This window comes from Neovison vison, chromosome 8 (genome assembly GCF_020171115.1).
Source record: "Neovison vison isolate M4711 chromosome 8, ASM_NN_V1, whole genome shotgun sequence".
Lineage (NCBI taxonomy): Eukaryota > Metazoa > Chordata > Mammalia > Carnivora > Mustelidae > Neogale > Neogale vison.
In genome coordinates, this window is record NC_058098.1 from 85958177 (window position 1) to 85985950 (window position 27774).

At 35.8% G+C, this 27774-nt stretch overlaps 1 protein-coding gene across 9 annotated transcripts in view; it reads right to left on the minus strand.

Moving 5' to 3' along the window:
• The window catches only part of VPS54 (VPS54 subunit of GARP complex), a 99222-nt gene that overhangs the window by 52433 nt on the left and 19015 nt on the right, over window positions 1-27774 (minus strand). For 5 of the 9 annotated variants that reach the window (XR_006386214.1, XM_044264077.1, XM_044264083.1 and 2 more), the window contains exons 2-7: window positions 26362-26454; window positions 25032-25187; window positions 22853-23094; window positions 7089-7167; window positions 4650-4684; window positions 2087-2218 (exon numbers count right to left, since the gene is read on the minus strand). Coding sequence is in view for 8 of the 9 variants with exons in the window: in XM_044264077.1 (XP_044120012.1) it covers window positions 2087-2218; window positions 4650-4684; window positions 7089-7167; window positions 22853-23094; window positions 25032-25167 (624 nt within the window). In the remaining variant the exon portion in view is untranslated. The remainder of the gene's footprint in view (window positions 1-2086; window positions 2219-4649; window positions 4685-7088; window positions 7168-22852; window positions 23095-25031; window positions 25188-26361; window positions 26455-27774) is intronic. The other 4 variants (XM_044264078.1, XM_044264080.1, XM_044264081.1 and 1 more) reach the window with 3 other exon arrangements.

Sequence of the window (27774 nt, forward strand, 5' to 3'; positions counted from 1 at the left end):
ACCAAATTCCAATCCTTTAATTAAACATTTAACATGAAAAAACTTTCATTTGAACTTCAAAAATTTCTGCAAGTTATCAATATTCCATTGATCCATTCTTTTCAAAAGCATAATATTTTCCGGGAGCCTGGGTGACTTAGTGGGTTAAAGCCTCTGCCTTCTGCTCAGGTCATGATCTCAGGTCCTGGGATCAAACCCTGCATCGGGCTCTCTGCTCAGCAAGGAGCCTGCTTCCCCCTCTCTTTCTGCCTGCCTCTCTGCCTGCTTGTGATCTCTCTGTCAAATAAATAAATAAAATCTTTTTTTAAAAAAAGCGTAATATTTTCATAATTCATTTCCTAGAACAATTTTTAGTCTTCCTAAAAGTATTTAGTAAAGATTAGAATTGAGGATCTTTTTTTTAAAGATTTCACTTACTTATTTGACAGAGAGAGAGATCACAAGTAGGCAGAGAGGCAAGGCAGTGGGGCGGGGGGAGTGGGGGCAGTAAGGGGAGCAGGATCCCCGCAGAACAGAGCCCGATGCGTCGCTCTATCTCTGGACCCTGAGATCAGGACCTGAGCTGAAAGAGGCCCAACCCACTGAGCCACCCAGGTGCCCCTAGGATGAGATCTTTATTGGCTTTTGTTGTTTTCCTCTTTTAAGGTATTATTTTAACAGGGTATATATTGGAATGTGAAAAAGCAATCTGCGAGTAGGTCTGTGCCCCTAAATCCATAATTTTCATCAGATTTATGAATTTTTTCTTACTCAAGGAAAACCTTTATAGGTAAAAATGTTGCCAAAGGAAAAATTACTTCATTTTTATTTTCAACTATGGAAAAGGAATAGTCAATGATTCTTTCCCTACATTTCTTCTCCTCTTCTCCCCAAACTAGTTTTTTCTTCAGTTACTAGACCTCATTTATTGAATAGTCTTCCTGAGAAAAGTTTTCAGACTGCCAAGAGATGTCACTAACCTGAAACAAAATGCTTTCTTCTCAGTTTAAAACCAGTTTTAGAAAAGCTCTAAACTGCTGAGAAAGAACAGGAATAAAAAATCTTTACTTCCTATTCTAGTTTTAAAAGATTCTTGATATGTGAGTTAAGATATGTTTAAAACTCTGTAACACGCTGACTTCTCAACATATTACAAAATATTGTAAAAGTTTTTAAAAACTGCTGACTAATAACATGCAAAGGTTAGGTTTTGCAAAATTAATGCAATTTTTAAAAGATTATTTATTTATTTATTTGACAGATAGAGATCACAAGTAGGCAGAAAGGCAGGCAGAGAGGAAGGGAAGCAGGCCCCCTACTGAGCAGAGAGCCCAATGCAGGACTTGATCCCAGGACCCCAGGACTCTGGGATCACAACCTGAGCCGAAGGCAGAGGCTTTAACCCACTGAGCCACCCAGGCCCCCTTTAATGCAATTTTTAATACAATACTGTATATTTCAGCTATCATATTTTTGCTCCAAAATAATCATCCCTACGATGTGGAAATAAGGAAAAATGGTACCACAGAAAAGTTAACTTTCTATACTTCAAATCATAAAGAATATAAAATTAGCCGATATATTGTTTGGGATAACTGAAATTCCACCAACTGCTATTTTAGATTAAGAAGCACTCTGGGGCGCCTGGGTGGCTCAGTGGATTAAGCCGCTGCCTTCGGCTCAGGTCATGATCTCAGTGTCCTGGGATCGAGCCCCGCATCGGGCTCTTTGCTTGGCAGGAGCCTGCTTCTCTCTCTCTCTCTCTCTCTCTGCCTGACTCTCCGCCTGCTTGTAATCTCTCTCTCTGTCAAATAAATAAATAAAATCTTTAAAAAAAAAAAAAAGATTGTAATTTATAATAAGAAATATGTATTTAAAAAAAAAAAAAAAGAAGCACTCCAACAATTAGCTTCTTTTTAACCAGCACAACTTGTTTTCCACTGAATCAAATGCTCTTATTTTATCAGTTAGATTTGAAGGCAATAACAAAAAATATGAAAAAATTAAAAGAAATAGCCCTTAATAAATAACTAGATCAGAAACCACAAAAGGTACCACTTAACCAGAATAAAGTTTTCTACACGGAAAAAAGTAAAAATGAAATTACCTTTTCTTGTAGCAACTTTGAGGAAGCTGCATCACGATTTCCTTTTCCACCAGCAGTATTAAAATGAGACCATGGTAAAACTGAATTAAAAGTTAAGGAATCGTCCAAGGCAAAATCTGGTTTCATAAAAATCTATTAAAAAATGTATTTTCCTCATTAGATAAACATTTTTTAATATCCACTATCCCTTCAAACATCATAAGACCGTTAAAGATGATTAACTTAGATCTGAAGCATAAACAGCAAAAATAATACATTGATTTATACAAAGATCTGTATAAAAATGTATAGTGTTTCATCAAGCTAAAAATACTCATGAAAAATAGAAAAGTGTATTTTGTCTTTACCAATGGAGGCGATCATTCCATTACTATGTAATAAAATTCACTAATGTAGTCCCACCAGGCACACACCAAAGGGAGATATCCTACTTATACCAAAATTTCTGTATTATTTCCCACTGAAGTAATTTTTTTAAAATGCCAAGTATCAAGTTCTTTATATTTCTACTTTCTCCTGCTTAAAATGCTTTCAAAATTAGTCTTGAAGATTAGACATATACTGAATTTTAAAACCAGAACAAATTCAATTTTATGAAAAGTTCGTTCTTTTTCCTTTACATACCATATCCATCTGGGCACTAAGTCCTACGCATTATATTTTCTACATAACACTTGAATGTTCTCTCTCTTCTATGTCTATAACATTTTATTAGTGCAGCTCTTCATCATCTCTGGATTACAGTAAGTGGCTATTTACTCCTGTCCTTCCTCAATCTATCCCCTATACTGCTGTCAGGTATACTTTTAAAATGCAAGTATCACTGAATTAACTTCTCTGTTTAAATCTCTCAATGGAGTCCCATGATCTAAGGACCAAACTCTTTAGAAGGGCATCAAAGGCACTTCGTTTTTTGGTTTTTTTTTAAAGATTTTATTAATTTATTTGACAGAGAGAGCACAAGCAGGCAGAGAAGCAGGCAAAGGGGAGAAGAGGAGAAGCAGGCTCTCCAGCTGAGTAGACAGTCCAACGCAGGGCTTGATCCTAGAACATCGGGACCATGACCTGAGCCGAAGGCAGACACTCAACCCACTGAGCCACCCAGGTGCCCCAAAGGCTCTTCATTTTCTTTGAACTCCATCATCAATCTGTATTTTGCCACTCCCCCTATTTACAAGTTACATTCTAACAATACTCAACTTCCATACCCTCTTGTGCTTAACTATCTCTGTACATGCTTTCTGCCTAGAATGCCTTCCTGTCTATTTTCCTGGAGAACACAACCAAATCAAAAGGGCAAACGTTATCTCTGTATGAACACTTACCCCATCTTTGAACACATCAGTCACCCCATCTCTGAATGTAAGTATGTATACCATATATTTATGTATCTCATACTTCACAAAAATTATTTATTAAATATATGTATCACCTCCTAGAGATCATACATCCCTATAAGACTGGATTTATAGCTAATTAATCTTTGTATCTCCAGTACCTAGCATAAGGCCTGAAACATGGTTTAACTTACTTAATTTCTATGCTCTATTTTATTATAGTTACTGATCCATTTTACCTATATCCAAAAATTAGTATAAAGTGATAGGGAAAATCTAACTAGGGACATGAGTGTACTTCTTAGTCCCTGCTTTAGTATAATTAAAAGTACTGATTAATTCAATAAATATTTACTGATGATGTAACCTGTATGCTAGGCACTAAGGTGAAAACAAAGATAAATTATTATATAGGTCCTAATCCCAAGGACCTTTAGTCCAATCGATGTGGTAAAATATACACATAAAAATCTTACAAGAAGAGTGACAAATGCCTTTAAAAGGAAGGCATAGGTCTATATAAAATACTAGGAAATGCAGCAAAGGGGCTAATTATCTTCAGCTGGGAAGAGATGTATTCATGTAAAGTTGCCATTTAAGTAAGAGAATATAAAGAAAGGATTAGATACGGGGAGTTGAGGGAAAAGTCTTCCAGACTGAAGTAAAGAATGTGTAAAGATTAGTAAGCGAAAGTTGAGTGTGACTATGATGGAAATGAATAATCAAGGGCCTTAAATGATAGAGTTTGAATTTTATTTTGTAGGAATCAAACAACTTTAAAAATGACTGCCTTTTTGCTTCTGTCTGTTGTCTTCTCTCTGTCATTTCACTTTAGAGAGCAGTTATCATAGACCTCTTTGAGAATCTAATTAATGCAATGGACTCTTTCCCCAGAGCAGAGCAGGGAAAGAAAACATCTATTACACATCTCTTTAAAATTTTCACACAAAGGACATATCTCTTAATAATTTGAAGGGGTAGTAACATCAATAAAGTTCTTTTTCAGAATGGAGAGACTTAAACACATTTGTAGATTTCAGTAATAAAGAAGAAATTGATGATGGCCAAAGAAAGAAGAAAAGTGATGCACAAAGTCCCAGAACAGGCAAAGTGGTTAAGGTGTAAAAAACCCAAATGAAAGCTTCTGATAAGGTAAAATTAACAATATTAGAGATAATAAAAAATTAAAGATATTAAAAATTTTTCTCATTTATAAGCTTTGTTACCTTAGGTACTTGCTCCAGATCTGTCCTGGATTTATCTATGAAAAAAAGGAAAAAAGAAAATACAATTTTCTTAACTTATTTTCATTTTATTCTATAAAATATATTTTGACCAGATTCTGTACTATATCACAATTAAGTAAAGACTTAAATTCCCTCAACAGACATCAAGCACTTCCTATATGCCTAGCAGTAAATAAATCACTGAAAAAATTCTATGTTTCAAATAATTTTAATCAATTGTATGAGAGCAAGAAAGCTAAATATATTTCAAGTCTTTTTTAAATGGACACAGAAAGCTTGATGCTATCTTATTAAGTTTGGTGAAACTAAGTTTGGCATATAGTTTTTCAAAATGAATTAAGTTCTGGGACACCTGGGTGGCTCAGTCAGTTAAGCGTCTGCCTTCAGCTCAGGTCATGATCCCACAGTTGTGGGATCCAGCCCTGCACTTCTCCCTCTGCCTGCTGCTCCCCCGACTTATGCTCTCTCTCTCTCTGTCAAAGAAATAAAAACTTGAAAAAAAAAAAAAAAAAAAGAATTGCATTCTAATATAGGAATAGTGCTTTTATTGTTCAAAATACTCACCATCCCACCCAGAATTTCTTATGAAAAAAGATTTTAATAACATATAAAGATATTAATACCCTATTAGTTTTCTTCTTAGACATCTTAGTTTATATCTACAAACCTGCAAATGAACCTACTTTACCTTCATCTCCCCAGCTAAATCTCAGAGGATGTACCCTCCTTTCCAAAACTAACCTTCCTGGGTCAGACTCTATACCCTCTGGCCTCCTCTAGGAGCATGCTTCGTCAAATACCCTGCCTCTGGGGCGCCTGGGTGGCTCAGTGGGTTAAGCCGCTGCCTTCGGCTCAGGTCATGATCTCGGGGTCCTGGGATCGAGTACCACATCAGGCTCTCTGCTCAGCAGGGAGCCTGCTTCCCTCTATCTCCCTCTCTGCCTGCCTCTCCGTCTGCTTGTGATCTCTCTCTGTCAAATAAGTAAATAAAATCTTTAATAAAAAAAAAAAATACCCTGCCTCTTTCCATATCTTCAACCTCTTTCCTTCTAATAGTTCTTTATCTCTGCATATATACATGCTCCGTTCTCTCTCATTAAAACAAAACAAAACAAAAAAAAAAAAAAAAAAAAAAACAAAGATAAAGTTAAAACCCAACCTGGACCAGGCTGACACAAGGGAGGCCCTCTGGTACACAATATAAGGAAGCATTCACTCGGGTTTGCAAATGCATCTCCTGCCTCATCTAGTGTTGACCATGCAAAAATATTCTTATACTCTGTTCTCTCTAGTCAATATGCTATCCCTCAAATCCTCAAGTCATATCCACACTGACAGTCTCCATTTCTTTCTCTTGTACTCACTCCTTAATATATAGTACTGTTTTCTATAACCACCACTTCTAAGTCTGAATGCCCTCTATAACAGATCCTAAATTGTGAAATCCACAGAAACTTCTCTGTGTGCAAACTGATCATTACCATTACCAACAACTGCCTGACCACCAAAACTTGTGCTTCAATAACTCTCTCAAATGTTTAAATTCCTCTCCATCTTCATTATAACTCTTATTGGGGCCACATGACTTCTCACTTGTATTACTGCAATAGCCTCCAACTGTCTCTTTGCCTCCCGTTTATCAACATCCTTAAATTTATTTTCCACAACTGTTTTCAAAATGAAATGTAAAATCATAAATCTGATGCCTGGTTAAAAATATTGAGGCTCTGTACTGCTTTTAGAAAAGAAAAATTCCTTAGTATGGCATAGAAGGCTCTTCATGATCTGACTCCCCTGCCTACTTCTTCAGCCTCACTTCTTACTCCCAGTAGAGCCAACACACTGAACCCTTAAGAGTTCTTAGAACATGCTCTGTTCTCTCTTGACTCTGTTGCTTTGCATCCACTGTTCCTTCTTCCTGGAAGGCCTTTCCCCACAGAAACCTCTTCAGCAGCTAGTTTAAAACACAAGCAATCATTAATTCTGTAAGTTTTCTAAGGCTTAGCAAATTAGGAGATCTATACCAACCTACCATGCTGAAGTTACTGCTTGATATACAGTGCTGCAATTGTTGGCTTACTTATTTAACCCTACTAAGAAAACTATCAGCTTCTTGAAGACAAGTGCTCTTTGTTATTCAACTATTTTTAAGGAACAAGCAAAATACCAAGCACCCAGATGTTAAATAAGTATTTGTTGAAATGAAGGATAACACTAAAATGAGACCCATAGTGTTTCTCTTAGAAGCTTTTGGAAAAATTATGATAACAGGCTATAAAAATTCCACTAAAAATGAAATTATAGGTAGAATAGCCACCAAGGTCCCCAAATTAAGATTTTGTTTGTTGATATTTATGCTATGCTACAATTATCACATATTTATCTTCATATTGTCTACAAATAGCACATATTCCATACCATGAGTATGTAAGAGAGTCCTGTCAAAGGTATCTTTAGGAGGACAAATATTCTTGCATCTTTCATGAATCTTCTCTCTCTATAAGACAAATAACAAATTCAATGTTATGTAGCAATATGAATATTCAAAGCATCAAAATATTTCACAAAAGAAAATACCAAATTAGTTCTATAATTTTTAACATGAAATCACTAGCCTCTTCAACTTAAACATAAAGAAGTATGCTTAATAAACCAATACAAGCTCTATGAACACCTATATGCTTATACTCATCCCATTTTATATAATTACAGTAAAATTTCCATAAATTGGAATGAAATGGGAATGCAAATAAAAAAAAATCCTTATTTATATAACAGAAATCAATTGAAAATAATTTTTTAAAAGAAGAAAGACACCTAAGACAGAAAGACAAGTTATTAGCTGACAAAGTCAAGAAAGAAAGAGAACCCAACCCTACTCTGATTTCAGATTAGATGGCTCACTAACAACCAATTCTATCTTTTCAGAGATACCACAAATAAGACACATGGGAAAATGGAGTATGGAAAGGGAAAACAAACACTGAGCTAGTAGTGTTCAGAGTTTTGACAGCAATTGTGGCAGAAACCAAAGTACTGTCTTCCAACATGGCTGTACCATTTCACAGTCATACCCACAATGAATAAGAGTTGCTATCAGTCTATATTCTTGCCAGCATTTGGTGCTGTGTTTTGAATTTTTGCAATTCTGAGATACATAGCAGCATTCCATTGCATTTTAATTTGCAATTCCCTAATGACATAAAATGTTAAGCATCTTTTCATATGCTTATCTGCCATCTGTATGTCTTCTTTCATGAGATGCCTGTTCAGATCTTTTGTGCATTTTTTTTATTATGCCAAAATACATATAACATAAAACTTAACACTTAAAACTACTAGTGATGTTGACTATCTTCCCATATACTAACTGGTCATTTGTACATCTTTGGAAAAATGTTCATTCAAGTCCTTTTCCCATTTTTTAGTTGTGTTGTTCTTAGTTTTAAGCATTATTTGTGTATTTTGGACACCAATCCTTTATCATACATGTGTTTTGCAAATATCTTCTCCCAGTGTCTAGCCTGTATAGTTCTTTTAGTACTGTCTTTCACAGAGAAGAAGTTTTCAATTTTAACAAAGTCCAACTTGTCAATTTTTTGTTTCATGAATTGGGCTTTTGATGCTATAATCTAAAAAATCATCATCAAACTAAAAGTCATGTATTTTCTCTTATGTGATCTTCCAGTTTTACCATTTTGCATTTTACACTTAGATCTACAATCCATTTTGTGGTAATTTCTATGAAAGGTGTGGGCAGTCTATGTCTAGATTTTTTTTTTCTTTTTTTGGCAGGTAGGTATCTCGTTGTTCCAGTACCATTTACTCAAAAGACTACTAAATTACTTCTGCACCTTTGTCAAAAACCAGTTGACTGTATTTGTGTGGGTCTATCTCTGAACTAATTTGTTGCTTTGATCCATATGCTGTTTATTCTTTCACCAATACCACACTGTCTGTATTACTATAAGTTCACAGTAAGTCTTAAAAGTCAGTTAGTGTCAGTCCTGCAACTTTGTCCAATACTTTGTTGGCTATTCTATTTTCCCTTTCTATATAAACTTTGGAATCAGTTTGTTGATATCTACAAAACAAATTCTTGGAATTTTAACTGGGACTGCATTCAATCTATAGACCAAGCTAGGAAAAACAGACATGTTGACAATATTGAGTCTTCTATCTATGTACAGGGACTCTCTATTTATTTAGATCTTCAGCAATTCATCAGTTTTGCAGTTATCTTCATAAAGATCTTGCACATATTTTGTTAGATTTATACCTAAGTATTTCATATTCTTTGGTGCTAATGTAAATGGTGCTGAGTTAAATTCAAATTCTAACTGTACATCACTAGCATAGAAGAAAGCAATTCCCTTTTATAATAGTAATCTTGTATCCTGCAATCTTGTTATAATTGCTTTTTAGTTCCAGGAATTTTTCTGATTCTTTGGAATTTTCTACATAAACAATCATGATTATCTGTGAATAAAGACAGTTTTAGTTCTTCCTTCCTAGTGTATATTTTATTTCCTTTTCTTGTCTTGCAAAGTTAGGGCTTCCAGTGTGATGTACAAAAGGAGTGGTAGGGACATCTTTACCTTGTTCCGGATCTTAGTGGGAAAGCATCTATTTTCTCACAGTTGTAGTTTCTGTAGATGTTCTTTATCAAGTTGAACTGTCCCTATATTTCTAGTTTGCTGAGAGTTTTTAACATGAATGAGTACTGAGTATTGTCAAAAATCTTCTATCTACTGATATGAACATGTGATTTTTCTTCCTTAGTCAATGTATGGATTATACAAATTGCTTTTTAAATATTAGATCAGCCCTGCATATCTGGAATAAAGCCAACTTAGTTATGGTATAGAATTCTTTTCATACATTATTGAGTGTGACTTTCCAATTCTTTGTTAAGGATTTTTGCATCCATGTTCTTGAGAAACAGCAGTCTATAGTTTTCCTTTTTCATAATGTCTTTGTCTAATTTCAGTATTAGGTTAATGCTACCGAAGAATAAGTTAGAAAGTATCTCCTTGCTTCTATTTTCTGGAACAGATCTTAAAGGACTGGTATAACTTCTTGCCTAAATGGTTGGCATAATTCACCAGTGAACCCACGTGGCCCCGGTGTTTTCTATTTTGAAAGGTTATTATTGATTCAGTTTTTTTAATAAGTATAGCTTTATTCAGAGTGTCTATTTCTCATGTGCAAGGTTTGTGTCTTCCAAAGAACTGATCTTTTTCATCTGGTTACAGAATTTGTGTGCTTAGAATTGTTCATAATATTCTTTTATTATCTTTTGAATGTTCACTAGATCATTACTGCTGTGCCCTCTTTCATTTCTTTTTTCTTTTTAAGATTTCTTTATTTATTTGACAGACAGATCACAAGTAGACAAGAGAGGCAGGCAGAGAGAGAGGAGGAAGCAGGCTCCCTACCTAGCAGAGAGCCCGATGTGGGGCTCGATCCCACGACATGAGCTCAATCATGACCTGAGCTGAAGGCAGAGGCTTTAACCCACTGAGCCACCTAGGCGCTCCTCCCTCTTTCATTTCTAATACTAGTAATTTAGGCCTTCTTTTTCCTTAACTGACCTTGCTAGACAGTTACCAATTTTATTGATTTTCTCAAAGGAGATCTCAATTTCACTGACTTCTGGTCTAATTTTTTTAATTTCTTTTCTTCTGGTTTTTGTTTTGTTTTGTATAGCTGACATACAATGTTACATTAGTTTCAGTACACAACAGATTTACCTTCTCCTTATTTTGGATTTAGTTTGTTCTTCTGGTCTCCTGTGGCAAAACTTGGATTATTAATTTTAGTTTTTTTCTCTAATATACACATTCAATGCTGTTAAATTTCCCTCTAAGCAATACTTTGACTGACCCACACATTCTGGTAAGTATCTATCAACACTTCCTTAAGCTCACTGATTCTTTCCTCTGCCATTTCAAGTCTACTGATGAAGCTATCAAAAGTATTCTTCATTTGCCAGTGTTTATTTCTAGCATTTCCTTTGATTCTTACAGTTTCCATCTCTCTGCTTACATTATCCATCTATTCTTGCATGTTGACTACCTTTTCCACTGCAGTCTTTAGCATATTAACCATAGTTATTTTAAATTCCCAGTCTGATAATTCCGAAATTGTTGCCATCTGAGTCTCGTTATAGTACTTGCTTTCTTTAAACTGTGGGGTTTTTTTCCTTCTTGTTTTTAGTATTTATTGTAATTTTTCTTGCTGCAAGCCAGATATGAAGTACTGGATAAAAGGAACTGAGGTAAACAGGTATTTATTGTGAGGTTTTATGTTTATCTGGCTAGGAATTAGACTATATGTACTATTTGATGTAGCTGCAGGTTTTAGAGGCTAAAATTTCCTCTCGTGTCCTTGTCTTTACAAATTTCTTAAATAAAGTTGAAGACATGCAATTCTTTCATAGTACTCCATTACTATACCAGTGCCCTATTGATAGGATGGTAAAATGTGGGAAGAGGGGAAGCATTCCATAAACCTGTGGTTACATCACTGTCTTTTAGTGAGTTTGTGCCCCTGTGCTGTGACCTTCAAAAAGCTTCTAAATTGTTTATTTTCAGTTCCTTCAGATTTTTTTCTTTCGAGAACAGGAGTAGACATTTTTCAAGTTCCCTACATGCTGAACCAGAAGTATTTTTAACTTTTTAAGAAACCACTAAACTGTTTTACAAAAGGGTTGTACCACTTTAAATTCCCACCAACAGTATACGAGAGTTCTAGTTATTCCACCAGGGCTGACAATAGGGTAAGGCAAGCAAGCAGCCTGGATACAATATTTAAATACAACAGAAAAATCCAACAATAACTTCTGACTCCCCAAACACTACTCTTAGATTTTGGTGCTTTTCACATTTTACACCTCAGGCAATTCATGGCCTCATCCTAGTACTGGCCCTGTCCTTCACATCCTTATAAACACATGAAAGAATATGTATGGACATGCTATTGTTTTTTTCCTTAAGTATTTGGTAGAAATCAATAGTGAAGTCACGGGGACCTGAGTTTTCTTCTTTAAAAGCTACTTAACATCAATTTCTTTAATAACTACAAAGGCTATTCAAGTTATCTATTTCTTCCTGATAGAGATTTGGCAATTTGTATCTTCAAGGAATTCATCAGTTCATCTAACTTGCTGAATTTTTTTTTTTAAAGATTTTATTTATTTATTTGACAGAGAGAAATCACAAGTAGATGGAGAGGCAGGCAGAGAGAGAGAGAGGGAAGCAGGCTCCCTGCTGAGCAGAGAGCCCGATACGGGACTCGATCCCAGGACCCTGAGATCATGACCTGAGCCGAAGGCAGCGGCTTAACCCACTGAGCCACCCAGGCGCCCCTAACTTGCTGAATTTATTGGCACAAAGTTGTTGATAGTATTTCATTATTAGTTTTTTTATTTCTGTAAAATCTATAGTGATGTCATCACTTTTATTCTTGTTATTGGTGATTATGTCTTTTCCCTTTTCTTCCTGAATCAGTATTGCTAAAGATTTGTCAATTCTATTGATCTTATCAAAGAATCAGGTTTAGGTTTCACTGATTTTTCTCTATTTTCTATTTCACTGATTTTAACTTTGATGTTTCTTTCTTCTGCTTATTTTGGTATGTATTTGTTATTTTTGTAGCTTTTTTTTTAAGATTTTACTTGTTTATTTGAAAGAGATTACAAGTAGGCAGAGAGGCAGGCAGAGAGAGAAGAAGGGAAGCAGACTCCCTGCTGAGCAGAGAGCCGGACGTCGATCCCAGGACCCTGGGATCGTGATCTGAGCCGAAGGCAGAGGCTTTAACCCACTGAGCCACCCAGGCGCCCCTTTTTGTAGCTTTTTAAGGTAAAAGTTGAGGTCACTGACTTGAGATTATTCTTTTCTAATATATGTATTTACTGCTATAAATTATTCCTTAAGTACTGCTTGAGCAGCATGCCACAAATCTCAGTATGTCATGTTTTCATTTCCATTTAGTTCAAACGTGGGGGTTAGGAACACAAATATGCCACAATCAAAAATCCAACAATAACTTCTGACTCCCCAAACACTTAACTACTAATACTCTACTGTGGATTGGAAGCCTTAACAGTAACATAAACAGTCAATTAACACATATTTTGTATATTATACATATTATATACTATACTATATTCTTAAAGAGAAAACAAAATGTATTTAAGGAAGCCAAATACATTTGCAGTACTGTAACTATATTTACTGAAAAAAATCTGTATGTAAGTAGATCTTTATGGTTCAAACCCATGTTGTTCAAGGGTAAATGGTTCTAATCTTTTCCTTTTTTTTTTTTTTTTTTGAGTAGGCTCTATGACCCTGAAAGACCTGAGCTGAGATTAAGAGTCAGATACTTAACTGACTGAACCATCCAGGTGCCTCCCTTTTGCTCTATGACCGGCATTTTTTTTTTTTAACTAATATGTAATGTATTATTTCTTTCAGGGGTACAGGTCTGTGATTCATCAGTCTTACACAATTCACAGCACTCACCATAGCACATACCCTCCCCAATGTCCATCACCCAGCCACCTCATCCCTCCCAGTCCCCTCCCCTCCAGCAACCTTCAGTTTGTTTCCTGAGATTAAGTCTCTTATGATTTGTTCCAAACTTTGGTTTTGTCTTGTTTCATTTTTCCCTCCTTTCCACTATGAGCCTCTGTCGTTTCTCAAATTCCTCATATCAGTGAGATCATATGATAATTGTCTTGTGCTAATAGACTTATTTAGCTAAGCATAATACCCTCTAGTTCCATCCACATCAATGCAAATGGTAAGATTTCGTTGTTTTTTTTTTAAATATTTTATTTATTTATTTGAGAGAGAGACAGTGAAAGAGAACATGAGCGAGGAGAAGGTCAGAGGGAGAAGCAGACTTCCCATGGAGCTGGGAGCCTGATGTGGGACTTGATCCCGGGACTCCAGGATCATGACCTGAGCTGAAGGCAGTCGTCCAACCAACTGAGCCACCCAGGCACCCCAGATTTCGGTTTTCTTGATGGCTGCACAGTATTCATTATATATGTGTGTGTACACACATACATATATGTACACACATCCACACACACCACTTCTTCTTTATCCATTCATCTGTTGATGGACATCTAAGCTCTTTCCATAGTGTGGCTATTGTGGACATTGCTGCTATAAACATTCAGGTGCATGTGCCCCTTCGGATCACTACATGTGTACTTTTAGGGTAAATACCCAGTAGTGTGATGGCTGGGTCATAGGATAGCTCTATTTTCAACTTTTTGAGGAACCTCCATGTTGTTTTCCAGAGTGGCTGCACCAGCTTGCATTCCTACCAACAGTTAAGAGGGTTCCCCTTCCTCCACATCCTTGCCAACACCTGTCGTTTTCTGACTGGTTAATGTTAACCACTCTGACCAGTGTGAGGTGGTACCTCACTTTGGTTTTGATTTGTATTTCCCTGATGCCAAGTGATGTTGAGTACTTTTTCATGTGTCTGTTGGCCATCTGATATCTTTTTTGCAGAAATGCCTGTTCATGTCTTCTGCCTATTTCTTGACTGGATTATTTGTTCTTTGGGTATTGAGTTTGATAAGTTCTTTATAGATTTTGGATACTAGCCTTTTATCTGATATGTCATTTGCAAATATCTTCCCCATTCTGTCGGTTATCTTTTAGTTCTGTTGACTATTTCCTTTGCTGTGCAAGAGCTTTTGATCTTGATAAAATCCCAAAAGTTCATTTTTGCCCTTGCTTTCCTTGCCTTTGGTGATGTTTCTAGAAGTTGCTGCCGCTGAGGTCGAAGAGGCTGCTGCCTGTGTTCTCCTCAAGGATTTTGATGGATTCCTGTCTCACACTGTGGTCTTTCATCCATTTTGAGTCTATTATTGTGTGTGGTGTAAGAAAGCGGTCCAGTTTCATTCTTCTGCATGTGGTTGTCCAATTTTCCCAATACCATTTGTTGAAGAGACTGTCTTTTTTCCACTGGACATTCATTCCGACTTTGTTCAAAAATTAGTTGACCATAGAGTTGAGGGTCCATTTCTGGGCTCTCTATTCTTTTCCACTGATATGTGTGTCTGTTTTTGTGCCAGTACTATACTGTCTTGATGATTACAGCTCTGTAATAGAGCTTGAAGTCTGGAATTGTGATGTTGCCAACTTTAGTTTTATTTTTCAACACTCCTCTGGCTATTCAGGGGCTTTTCTACTTCCATATAATTTTAGGATTACTTGTTCCATTTCTCTGAAAAAGGTTGATGATATTTCGACAGGGATTGCATTAAATGTGTAGATTGCTGTAGGTGGCATAGATATTTTCACAGTATTTGTTCTTCAATTCATGAGCATGGAACGTTTTTCCTTTACTTTGTGTCTTCCTCAATTTCTTTTGGAGTATTTCTTTGGTTAGATTTATTCCAAAATATTGTGCATTTTGGGGAGCAACTGTAAATGGGATGGACTCCTCAATTTCTCTTTCTTCTGTCTTGTTGGTCATGTATAGACATTTAACTGATTCCTGTGCATTGATTTTATATCCTGACACTTTACTGAATTCCTGTATGAGTTCTAGCAATTCTGGGATGGAGCATTTCGGGTTTTCCACATTAAGTATCATATCATCTGTAAAGAGTGAGAGTTTGACTTCTTCTAATATTATTTTTTTTTAAGATTTTATTTATTTATTTGACAGACAGAGATCACAAGTAGGCAGAGAAGCAGGCAAAGAGAGAAAGGAGGAAGCAGGCTCCCTGAGAGCAGAGAGCCCGATGTGGGGCTCGATCTCAGGACCCTGAGATCATGACCTGAGCCGAAGGTAGAGGCTTTAACCCACTGAGCCATCCAGGTACCCCTTGACTTCTTCTTTACTGATTTGGATGTCTTTTACTCCTTTTCCTTTTCTGATTGTTGAGACTAAGACTTCTAGTACTATGTTAAATAGCAGTGGTAATAGTGGACATCCCTGCCGCGTTCCTGACCTTAGGGGAAAAGCTCTCAGTTTTTCCCCCACTGAGAATGATATGTGCTGTGGGTTTTTCCATACATGGCTTTGAGGATATTGAGGTATGTACCCTCTATGCCCATACTGTGAAGAATTTTGATCAAGAAAGGATACTGTACTTTCTCAAATGCTTTTTCTGCATCTATTGAGTATCATATGGTTCTTGTTCATTATTAATGTATTGTATCACACTGATTGATTTGCAGATGCTGAACCAACCTTGCAGCCCAGGAATAAATCCCACTTGGTTGTGGTAAATAATCCTTTTAATGTACTGCTAAATACTATTAGCTAGTATTTTGGTGAGAATTTTTACATCCATGTTCATTAGGCATATTAGTCTGTAATTCTCCCTTTTGATGGGGTCTTTGTCTGGTTTGGGGATCAAGGTAATGCTGGCTTCATAAAATCAGTTAGGAAGTTTTTCTTCCATTTCTATTTTTTGGAACAGTTTCAGGAGGACAGGTATTAATTCTTCTTTAAATGTTTGTTAGAATTCCCCTGGGAAGCTCTCTGGCCCTGGGCTCTTGTTTGCTGGGAGATTTTTGATTACTGCTTCAATCTCCTTACTCATTATGGGTCTATTCAGGTTTTCTATTTCTTCCTGGTTCAGTTTTAGTAGTTTACACATCTCTAGGAATGCACCCATTTCTTCCAGATGGTCTAATTTACTAGTGTATAGTTGTTCATAATATGGTCTTATAATTGTTTGTATTTCTTTGGTGTTGGTTGTCATCTCTCCTCTTTCATTCATGATTTTATTAATTTGGGTCCTTTCTCTTTTCTTTTTGATAAGTCTGGCCAGGGGGTTATCAATCTTTTAATTCTTTCAAAGAACCAACTCCTAGTTTCGTTGATCTGTTCTCCTGTTCTTTTGGTTTCTATTTCATTGATTTCTGCTCTGATCTTTATTATTCCTATTCTCCTCCTGGGTTTAGGCTTTATTTGCTGTTCTTTCTCCCTCTCCTTTAAGTGTAGGGTTAGGTTGTGTACTTGAGACCTTTCCTGTTTCTTGAGAAAGGCTTATATCACTATTTATTTTCCTCTCAGGATTGCCTTTGCTATGTCCCACAGATTTTGAACAGTTGTGTTTTCATTTGTTTCCATGAATTTTTTTAAATTCTTCTTTAATTCCTGGTTGACCCATTCATTCTTTAGTAGGATGCTCTTTAGCCTCCATGTATTTGAGTTCTTTCCAATTTTCCTCTTGTGACTGAGTTCCAGTTTCAAAGCACTATGGTCTGAAAATATGCAGGGAATGATTCCAATCTTTCGGTATTGGCTGAGCCCTGATTTGTGACCCAGGAAGTGATCTATTCTGGAAAATGTTCCATGTGCACTAGAGAAGAATGTGTATTTTGTTGTTTTGGGATGGAATGTTCTGACTATATCTGTGTGGTCCATCTGGTCCAGTGTGTCATTTAAAGCCTTTATTTCCTTGTTGATCTTTTGCTTAGATGATCTGTCCATTTCAGGGAGGGGGCTGTTAAAGTCCCCTACTATTATTGTATTGTAGATGTATTTCTTTGATTTTGTTATTAATTGGTTTATGTAGTTGGCTGCTCCCATGTTAGGGGCATAGATACGTAAAATTGTTAGATCTTCTTGTTGGACAGACCCTTTCAGTTTGATCTAGTGTCCTTCCTCATCTCTTATTACAGTCTTTGGCTTAAAATCTAATTTATCTGATATAAGGACTGCCACCCCAGCTTCCTTTTGATGTCCGTTAGTATCATAAATTGTTTTCCACCCCCTCACTTTAAATCTGGAGGTGTCTTTGTGTCTAAAATGAGTTTCTTGCAGACAGCATATCGATGGGTCTTGGGTTTTTTTTTTCTTTAATCTATTCTGATACCCTGTGTCTTTTGATTGGGGCATTTAGCCCATTTCTATTCAGGGTAACTACTGAAAGATATGGATTTAGTGTCAGATAAGATATGAATTTGTCTGTAAGGTGACTGTTACTGTATATTGTCTCTGTTCCTTTCTGGTATGTTACTTTTGGGCTCTCTCTTTGCTTAGGGGACCTTTTTCAATATTTCCTGTAGGGCTCGTTTGGTGTGTGCAAATTCTTTAGTTTTTGTTTGTCCTGGAAGCTTTTTATTTCTCCTTCTATTCTCAATGACAACCTAGCTGGATATAGTATTCTTGGCTGCATATTTTTCTTGTTTAGTGCTCTGAATATATCATGCCAGTCCTTTGTGGCCTGCCAGGTCTCTGTGGATAGTTCTGCTGCCAATCCTGTCCCGAGCTGCTTTCAGGATTTTCTCTTTGTCACTGAGACTTGTAAGTTTTACTATTAAATGATGGGGTGTGGACCTATTTTTATTAATTTTGAGGGGATTTTTCTGTGCCTCCTGGATTTTGATGCTTCTTCCCTTTTCCATATTAGGGAAATAGTCTACTATAATTTGCTCCAATATACCTTCTGCCCCCATCTCTCTCTTTCTTCTTCTTCTGGGATCCCAATTATTCTAATATTGTTCCATCTTATGGTATTGCTGATCTCTCAAATTCTCCCTACCGATCCAGTAGTTGTTTATCTCTCTTTTCCTCAGCTTCCTTATTCTCCATCATTTGGTCTTCTATATCATTAATCCTCTTATGCCTCATTTATCCTAGCAGTAAGAGACTCCATTTTTTTTTTAAAGATTTTATTTATTTGACAGAGAGAGATCACAAGTAGGCAGAGAGGCAGGCAGAGAGAAAGGAAGGGAAGCAGGCCCCCTGCTGAGCAGAGAGCCCGATGCCCAACTCAATCCCAGGACCCTGAGATCATGACCTGAGCCGAAGGCAGCGGCTTAACCCACTGAGCCACCCAGGCGCCCCAGAGACTCCGTTTTTTATAGCACCTCATTAATAACTTTTTTTCAATTTCAACTTGGTAAGATTTTAGTTCTTTTATTTCTCCATTAAGAGATTCCCTAGCATCTTCTATGCTTTTTTGAAGCCAAGCTAGTATCTTTATAATCGTTATCCTGAACTCTAGTTTCAACATCTTACTATTGGTCCATACTGATTGGGTCCCAAGCAGTTGATATTGCCTCTTGTTCTTTTTTTGAGGTGAGTTTTTCCACCTTGTCATTTTGTCTAGAGAAGAACAGATAAATGAGAGAACAAAATACTAAAAGGGTAACAACGACCCCAGAAAAATATACACTAAACAAATCAGAAGAGACCCAAAAACAGGGGGAGAAGAAAGGGGAAAAAATATATGATTAGTCTGGAATAGAACAGAGCTTCACACTTGACTCAGGACATATTTTGGTCTGTTAGAAGAAACGGCCTCCCAAAATTTTGAAGAAAGAAAAACGTGTGTGTGTGTGTGTGTGTGTGTGTGTGTGTGTACATATAAATGGGTAAATACAATGAAGGGATGGCTGAAAAGATGAAAATTAAAAAGATTTTTAAAAAGGAATTCATAAGATAAGAAGTTGGTTAAAAAAAGAAAAAAAATGTTTTAAAAAAAGGAGAGAATGTGATCAGGCTGGAGACTAGAACAAAACCATACAGTAGATTTAGGGTATATTTTGGTCTGTTAGAAGAAACTGTATGTCAAAATTTTAAAGAAAGAAGAACTTATACGTATACAAAAAGTAACATTAAATACAATGAAGGGACAGAATATGACTATAAAAGTGAAAATCAAAAAAGATATTTAAAAAGGTAGTAAGATGTTGGTTAAAATAAAAAAGAGGAAAAATCTAAAAAGAAAAAGAAACATGTAAACAAAATTTTAAAAATTTAACTTTGAAAGACTAAAGAATCATGAGAAAAAAGCCATGAATCCTATGTGCTGTATTCCCCTAGCACTGGAGTTTTGCAGTTCTCATTGATCAGTAAACTTGGTCTTGGCTGGATGTTCTTGCTGATCTTCTGGGGGAGGGGCCTATTGCAGTGAGTCTCAAATTTCTTTGCTCCAGGCAGAATGGCACCACCCTTGCCAGGGGCCAGGTTAAGCAATCTGCTCAGCTTTGCTCTGGGTAGCTTTTGTTTCCTGAAAGCTTTCCGTACAGCTTTGGAGGAGGAGAATGATATGGTAGCCTCCCAATCTCCGGCCTGGAGGAGCCAAGAACTCAGAGGCCTCCCTCCTCAGTGAGCCCTCAGAAAAAAGCAGTCAATCACTCCTGTCACCCCAGTCTCCAGCCACACTTTGAGCTCGCGCAGCCTGTCACCGAGCATTTCTATCTCTGGCACACAGCCTAGTGTGGAGTTTCCAAACCGAGCAGATTCCTCCAGTGTGCTCCTGCGCTGCTCCTCCCAGTGTGTGGGAGGGGGAGGGCATAGTCTCCCCAGATCTGTCACTTGTGAGGTCCCTGCTCCAAGAATAATGGCCCAACATTGCCTCGGATCACAGTTTATGGCAACCCCAAGCTGAAAGCCCACTCCTGGACTCCATCTTTGCAACCAGCTTCCCCATTCCAATACCTGGGAGATCTGCCACACTCAGGCACCCCCAGTCTTTCTGTGACCCCAAGAGTCCTGAGACCACACTGTTCCAGCAAGAATTCCACTCCTACTTATCCACTGGAGCAACGTCCCTCTGCAAAGCAGACTTCTAAAAGTTCTTATTTTGTGCTCCACTGCTCTCTCACTTGCCAGTAGCCGGCTGATGGAGGCTCCTTCCCCCCATGGTCTATCTACCTGTATATCACCTTGGATTCACTTCTCTGCACTCCTACCTTCCAGAAAGTGGTCTAATTTCTGTTAATAGAATTGCTATTCTTCTCTTCAATCTCCTGTTGAGTTTGTAGGTGTTCAGAATGGTTTGATAACTAGCTAGCTGAATTCCCTGGGACAAGACAAAATTTAGGTCTCCTATTCCTCCACCATCTTGCTCCTCCCTTCCACATTTTATTTAGAAGTGTAAGTTTTGGTTTCCAAATATTTGTGGATTTCCTACACACTTTCTGTTAATAATTTCTACTTTCATTCAGTTGTGGTCAAAAAATATACTTTGTATGATTTTGTATATACTTTGAAGCCTTTTAAATGTATTAACATTGTTTTATGGCCCAGATTGTGGTCTATCTTGATAAATGTTCCATGAACACTTCAGGAGAAAATGTATTCTTCTGTGTTGGGTGGAATGTTCTTTCAATGCGTTCTTTCAAGTTAAGTCAGGTTAACTGACAGTGCTATGTTAAGTCTACCATATACTCACTGGTTTCCTATTTGCTTGTTCTATCATTTATTGAGAGACAAGTATTAAAATCTCCAACCATAATTGTGAATTCACCTATTTTCCCCAGAAAGTTCTCAGTTTTTGCTTCATGCATTTTGATGTTGTTTTTGTAAACATAAATGTTTAGAAATACAATATCTCCTTGATTAACTTAATACTTTTGTCATTACAAAATAACCTTCTTCATCTCTAGTAACAGTTTTTGCCTGAAATCTACTTTAGTTGATATTAATATAGTCATACAGCTTTCTTTTGTTGTTAGCCTGGTATATCTTTTTCTATCCTTTTACTTTAAAGTGTTTTATGTCTCTGCATTCAAAGTGCATTTCTTATAGGTAGCATACAGCTGGGTCTTGCTTTTTCATCCAATCTCACAATCTCTGCCTTGTAATTGGGATGCTTAAACATTTACATTTAATGTACTGATGGGGTTAGGTATAAGTCTATCATTCTGATGTTTATTCTTTCGGACCCATCTAATCTTTCCTTCTTGTTTACCCTTTTTCTACCTTTGTGTAGAGTGAGAATTATTTTTATTTCCTGTAATCTCTTCTATTGGCTTTTCAGCTATAATTCTTTGTTATTTTAGTGGTTGCTTTAGGGTTTATTGCCTGCTAGAAATATAAGCTTTCTAATGGAGGCAACTGGTATATTTTGTTTCTGCTGTATCCCTAGTGTTTAGACAGTGCTTGGCACATGGAAGGCATTCAATACATATTTGATCAATAAATGGACAAATGGAAAACCCAAATTGTACGTTATGAGGAATAAAGATTAGAAACTAACAAAAAGAATAAAGATTAGAACTAGAAACTAAGGTTACAATAAAGATTAGAAACTAACAAAAAGAAAGTATATTAAAGCTCATCTACTTAACAACATCCAGTTAGATGTGATTACTGAAAACGGAACACAAAAACTCTAGACAGCATATGACAATATACATGATATAAAAGTAAACAATATTTTTAAGTTCTGTACAAAAATATTAGATAGTACTAAAAATGAACCAAATATTGCATAGTATCAATGCCAATAATATAACCATATTTAGCCTACTTCCAAATCATAAGAACAACAAAGTAATCAAGTGAAACAAAGTTAGCTAAATGCAAATTAGGTCTGCTAATGAAAAAAGTATAAAAAGGGATATTATAAAAACACAAATAATTATCCCCTATATAAACTTCCAGATGTAATCTAAAGCATGGTCACTACAGTTAATAATACTGTATTGAATATTTGAAGGTTGCGAGGAGAATAGATTTTTAAAATCCTCATCACAAGAAGAAAAAAAATTTTTTAAGTATGTATGGCAAGGATGTTAACTAGCATTATGGTGATCATTTTGCAATATATATAAATATCAAATCATTCTGTTATACACCTGAAATTATTATATGCTAATTATATCTCAGTAAAGAAAAAATTTTAATATCCTTTTTAAAAATGGGGTTTTTATAAATGAGTTTTTTTAAAGACTAAAATGGTAACCAAAATTATATTGATAATACTCACTAAAAATTAATAACAAGCCTTCTTAAACTAAGCAATACATTCACTTCTTGCTCAGAACTGAGTTTAGAGCAACACATTATGTCTAAAGATATTAAGACTATCTGCTAGAGCTAGCATGCTCTACTAAATTTTCTACGGTATATGAGAGACATAGAAACAGTTCTACTCCGCTCACTTCTTAAACCTCACAAATCATCTGGGTCTTATTGGCCTAACTGAACAGTTTCGTCCTTGGTAGGTAGGGTGGATTTCATGATCAATCTCTGCACTGTTAGTAAAGTGTAATTCTGAAAAAGCACTACAGTAAGAGAATACATTTATATACATATATAAGCAATGAATTAAATACAACCCAGGACAGCAGAATGTATATAGACAGAAAAGAATACTATAACCTCATCAAAGATTATTGGTCAAAAATCTACAATAAATCAAACTAAAGATCTTTCTATTACTTTTGATTAGGTATTACCTGAGAGATTTCCTGTTGATAAACTGTAAAATGTTCCTTGCTGATCTGTGGGAGGTAGAATGAAGGTATGACTTCAGTGTCCACAAAGTCCAATCCCCATGTTTTTGTGAAGAAGTCAGATTCTCTTTTTGCTAATCGAGGATCATTTAATGCTGCTGGGAGGTTTACTTTGGAATGATATATAGTCCATCTATGTTGATCTGTAACTAGAGATGGGGCAACACATAAACTATTTGAATCACCTGCAAAAAGTAAACAAGAAAACTCGATAAACTAAGTTCTACATTTGAAACTACATCCTAGAAAAATAAAAATGCTTAGTTTCTACACTATACAAAGAGTAGAAACTCTTCTGTAAAAAACGTTTTAATGAAAATCAATCTGATTAATAACCTTCGGCTTTCAGAATCAATTGCCAAGAGAAGGAAAAACATGTAAAATAACATGCAAAATTTGAGAGTTATAGTTGCAGGGTGGGGTGGATGGTAATGGAAGTCTTTCATTAATTCCTTTCTTTAATGTAAAATTTCTCCTTCCTTTTTCAACATCAAAATTCTTCTTCCTTTCTATTGTGCATCTTCTATCCTTTAATACTCCAGATTTTTCAAAAATACACCTTTTATTCTATTGTATTAATGCAGACACACCAGGTTCTAACACTCTTGTTTGGCTTATAGATGACAGAAATGCTGCTGTAGCATTAATCATAGAGAAATTAAAAACATATAGTCAATTCTTGTTATTCATAGTAGTTTTGCTCTATAAAGTCACTGTTAACAATTAGCAAATACTGAACCATTATTGCTTCTAGGGGAAATACAGGGTTAGGTACCTTCAAGCCCCTGGTCAAAAAAATTTTCATCAACTGCCCAATTCATAATCTTATTTTGTGTGTGTTTCTGTTTGAAGACACCTTATTTAGTATACACTGTTCATTCATTAATACTGAACTCCTGGCTCACACCACTATAACTCATACCTAAATGAAATTTCTTCATAAGGCACATACATTGCAGTCTTCTGGTTCTTCTAGAAACACTAGAAAGCCATTCAGCACTATGTTGGGGAGACATTTTAAACAGCAAAATCATCAATAAAAATCTCAAAAAATGCAAAAAATGTGGCACTAAATAGACCACAGAAAGGATACTTGTTTAGAGCATGAGAGCCAAAACAAGAAGGCAGAGTGTTATCTTGTTCAATCTTTGCTAGGGACATGTGCATCAGACAATTCAAATTTTTATTCCTCTGCATATGGCTAAAAATGACAATGAAAGTACCTACAAGTATTGATATTGGGGTTACGAATAAGTTTTAGGGGGAAGGCAAATTTGCAAACATGGAATTCACAAATAATGAGGCTTCACTATACTGCATCTAACTAAAAAGCTTTGTATCTGTAGTTTCATTTTCAAAACTTTTTTTTTCAGTTTAGCAAGTTACTTCTATGGAAATGCATGAAAAGAACTATATTCCAATTTCCCAATCAACTTAGTTCCAAACTACCTCTTTAGTTTAACACTATAAAATGTATTCCTTCAGATCCAGCTGACCCTTAAACAACAGAAGGATTAGGGATACAGACTACCCCCTCCCTATGAAGTGAAAAATCCACATATAACTTCAACTCTCCCCAAACGTTACTGATAGACTACTGTCGAACAGAAGCCCTTCCAATAACATAAATAGTCAATTAACACATATTCTGTATGTTATTATATACTGTATTCTTACAAGAAAGTAAGCTAGAGGAAAGAAAATGTTACTAAGAAACCCATAAGGAAGAGAAAATACATTTATAGTACTGTATTTATCAAAAAAAAAAAAAAAAAAAAACAGGCGGTGCCTGGGTGGCTCAGTGGGTTAAGCCGCTGCCTTCAGCTCAGGTCATGATCTCAGGGTCCTGGAATCGAGTCCCGTATCGGGCTCTCTGCTCAGCAGGGAGCCTGCTTCCTCCTCTCTGTCTCTCTGCCTGCCTCTCTGCCTACTTGTGATCTCTGTCAAATAAATAAATAAAATCTTTAAAAAAAAAAAAGGTTGCAAATAAGTGGACCCAGGCAGTTCAAACCCATGTTGTTCAAGTGTCAAATGTATATGGAACCTAACTACTCATTTAAAAATAATACAAATCCTCAACAAAAGTCCTCAACAACAACAACAGCAAAAAAAAAGACATTACCTGTGGGTTCCTTGGGACATACATCTGGCAGTGACTGCACAGGTCGAATGTGTTTTGTTGGATCTACCTCTTTTTTAAAGAAAACATCACTGCTGCTTCCTTGAGGCACTGGTGAAGAACTGTGGCTTGAAGCCATTGCATAAAATCACCACTCAACTGAAAATAAGTAACAAGTAATAATTAAGACACTTAAGACAAATCAAAATTTCTCTAAATATTATGTATACCTCAAGTTTTCTTTGAAAAAGACACTTTATCCAAAATCCCTCAAGGAATAAGTACACAATTTGAATACTCATTATTAACTGTAAGAGTGACTCATAATATTCAGTTTACTAAGAAAGTTATATGTCCTTGTTTGAAAAGTATTCTCTCCGAAGTGAAATATCCTATCTTTTATCCAAAGTGGAAAATAGATACCAAAGCTGTAACCAATATATATTAAAGTTGAAAACATCCATTCATTCAACAAGTATACAGTAATTATGCATTATACCAAAATGGATAAGTGAATGGGTTTTTGAAGTCTGATTTACTGGGTTCTTCACTTACCAGCAGTATAATCTTAAGGAAATTTACTTAACCTTTATGTGCCTTACCTCAACTGTAAAAATGGAGATGAGAGCCCATTTCATAAACATTTTGTAAGATTAAAAGGAATGGATATATGTGAAGCACTTAAAACAATACTCATCTCAAAGTTAGTATTCATAAATGTTAGTTAACATTATGATGGACTATGTGGACTGTCACTATATTAAATGATTATAAAAGAAGTATGATTCTTCAAAGTGCCTACAATTACATTAAGTAATTAAAACAACCAAAACACTAAAGAAAACAAAAGTTAACCTATGTCTACATTTTTTAGTAAGTCCTAAAAGAATTTGTGGGGCGAAACAACATAATATGAGCTACAGTGTCACGTAAAACTTTACAAATGAAGCAGTACATAATCTGGATACTGACGAACATGTATTATTTTCTTATTGGAGGGTAGATAATATTATATTGCAGAGTATATATATCAAATAGGTATTCTATAAACATTTTTCATTGAAGGAATAAATTAATAAACAGAAGTTTATAGCTGAAAGGGAACTTAGATATCACCTAGTCTAAGTACAAGGCCCTAACAGACTAGGTAGCTTATAAAAATACATGTGTTTTAACAAATTATTAAAAAGGGGAGGGGCCTGTTAAGGAAATGTGAATACGATAAGATTAAGAAATAAAGAGCAGAGACATAAGGCTAAGAATTGGTGATAAAAAGTTCATCTACTCTAACTCCCCTCTAGCTTAGCAAGTTTAGCAGAAAGCTAAAACTTACATTTCCCAGACTTCTTTGAATATCTGTCACAGTCCTCCTAATGCAAAGGAAACACATCCAATTACACCACTCACTGAGACCATAAGAAACAAGCTGTTAAGAAAATGCACAAAGATAAATAACTTCCTCAAGGTCCCCGAACAGAAAGTAAACAATACCATACAAAGAGGTTAAGGGACATGGATAATTATAAAAAGATATGGACACTGACATGGTTAGAGTAAAATGTTTGCATTGGGAAGTACTGACAATTCATATTTTATTTAAACACACACACACACACACACACACACACACAGTAAGTATGGCCAGACAAATTACTCAGGGCCTTGGTTCACCTGTTGCATTTACATCCCTTCACATTAAGTGTATGGTTGTTTCTGCACAAAAGCATCATATATTTGAAAAGGAAAAATATCTAAAGGATAGGAAATACTGTTTAATACATAATCCTGTATATTAAATGTTTAGTAAGGACAATTCTAAATTTGACATTAAGTCTGTTTAACTTTCTTATTAATTTCATCAAATAAAATGGCTAAGCTAAAAACATTTTGACATTTTAAAGAGGAAAACTACAAATATTTGGAAAATCTACTTATGTTGAACGCCCATTGCTTGCTGTCAGAGAAATTAAATACTGATTCCAACAACAGTACACTAATATTTCAATTTATTCTATTTACCATCATGTTGTTTTAACAGCAAGAAGACATCCTAAGTGCCATCTCAGGAAGCCAAAAACACTTGAGGAGATGGGGACTTACAGAAAAACATTTCTATACTCCTACAAATTCCTTCAGTGGGGGGGGGGTCACCTTGTTTATTTCTTAAAGAATCTGAATTGGAAAACCTATGCAGATTTTGTTTTTTCCTATGTCTCTCCTAATTCTTACGAAGTAAAGAGGGAAAATCTCTAGCTATAAAGAGATTATGTAAAATTAGAGACTGCCTATGTAGGTGAGTCCCAATTTTAAACAATTTGACTCTCCACTTCCTTCAACCATCCTAAATTCATAAAGATTTCCCCACAGTAAGACCCAAACTTCATATTAATGACCATATAAGTACAGTGCAGATACTTTGTATGTGCAATCATTGGTAATAAAATGTTATGGATTTATTCATAAGGCATGGATGCATAAACAAACACAGCAAATCTCCATGGTCTCTAAACCAAACAATTTCAGCAAAAAAATAATATTTCATTGAAAAGCTAAAGAACTGAAATGATGAAGCACCCTAGCAAGAAAGTTTGTCTACTCAGGAAAAAAAAAAATAGCAAAAACTAAAACAAAAACGCAGAATAAGAGAAAAGGCAAGCTCTAAGCTCTAAATGCAGATAACCTCTGACTTTAAATATTCCACTTGTAACTACATCTAGAAACAAATTAGACATGTAATCAGTAGTCA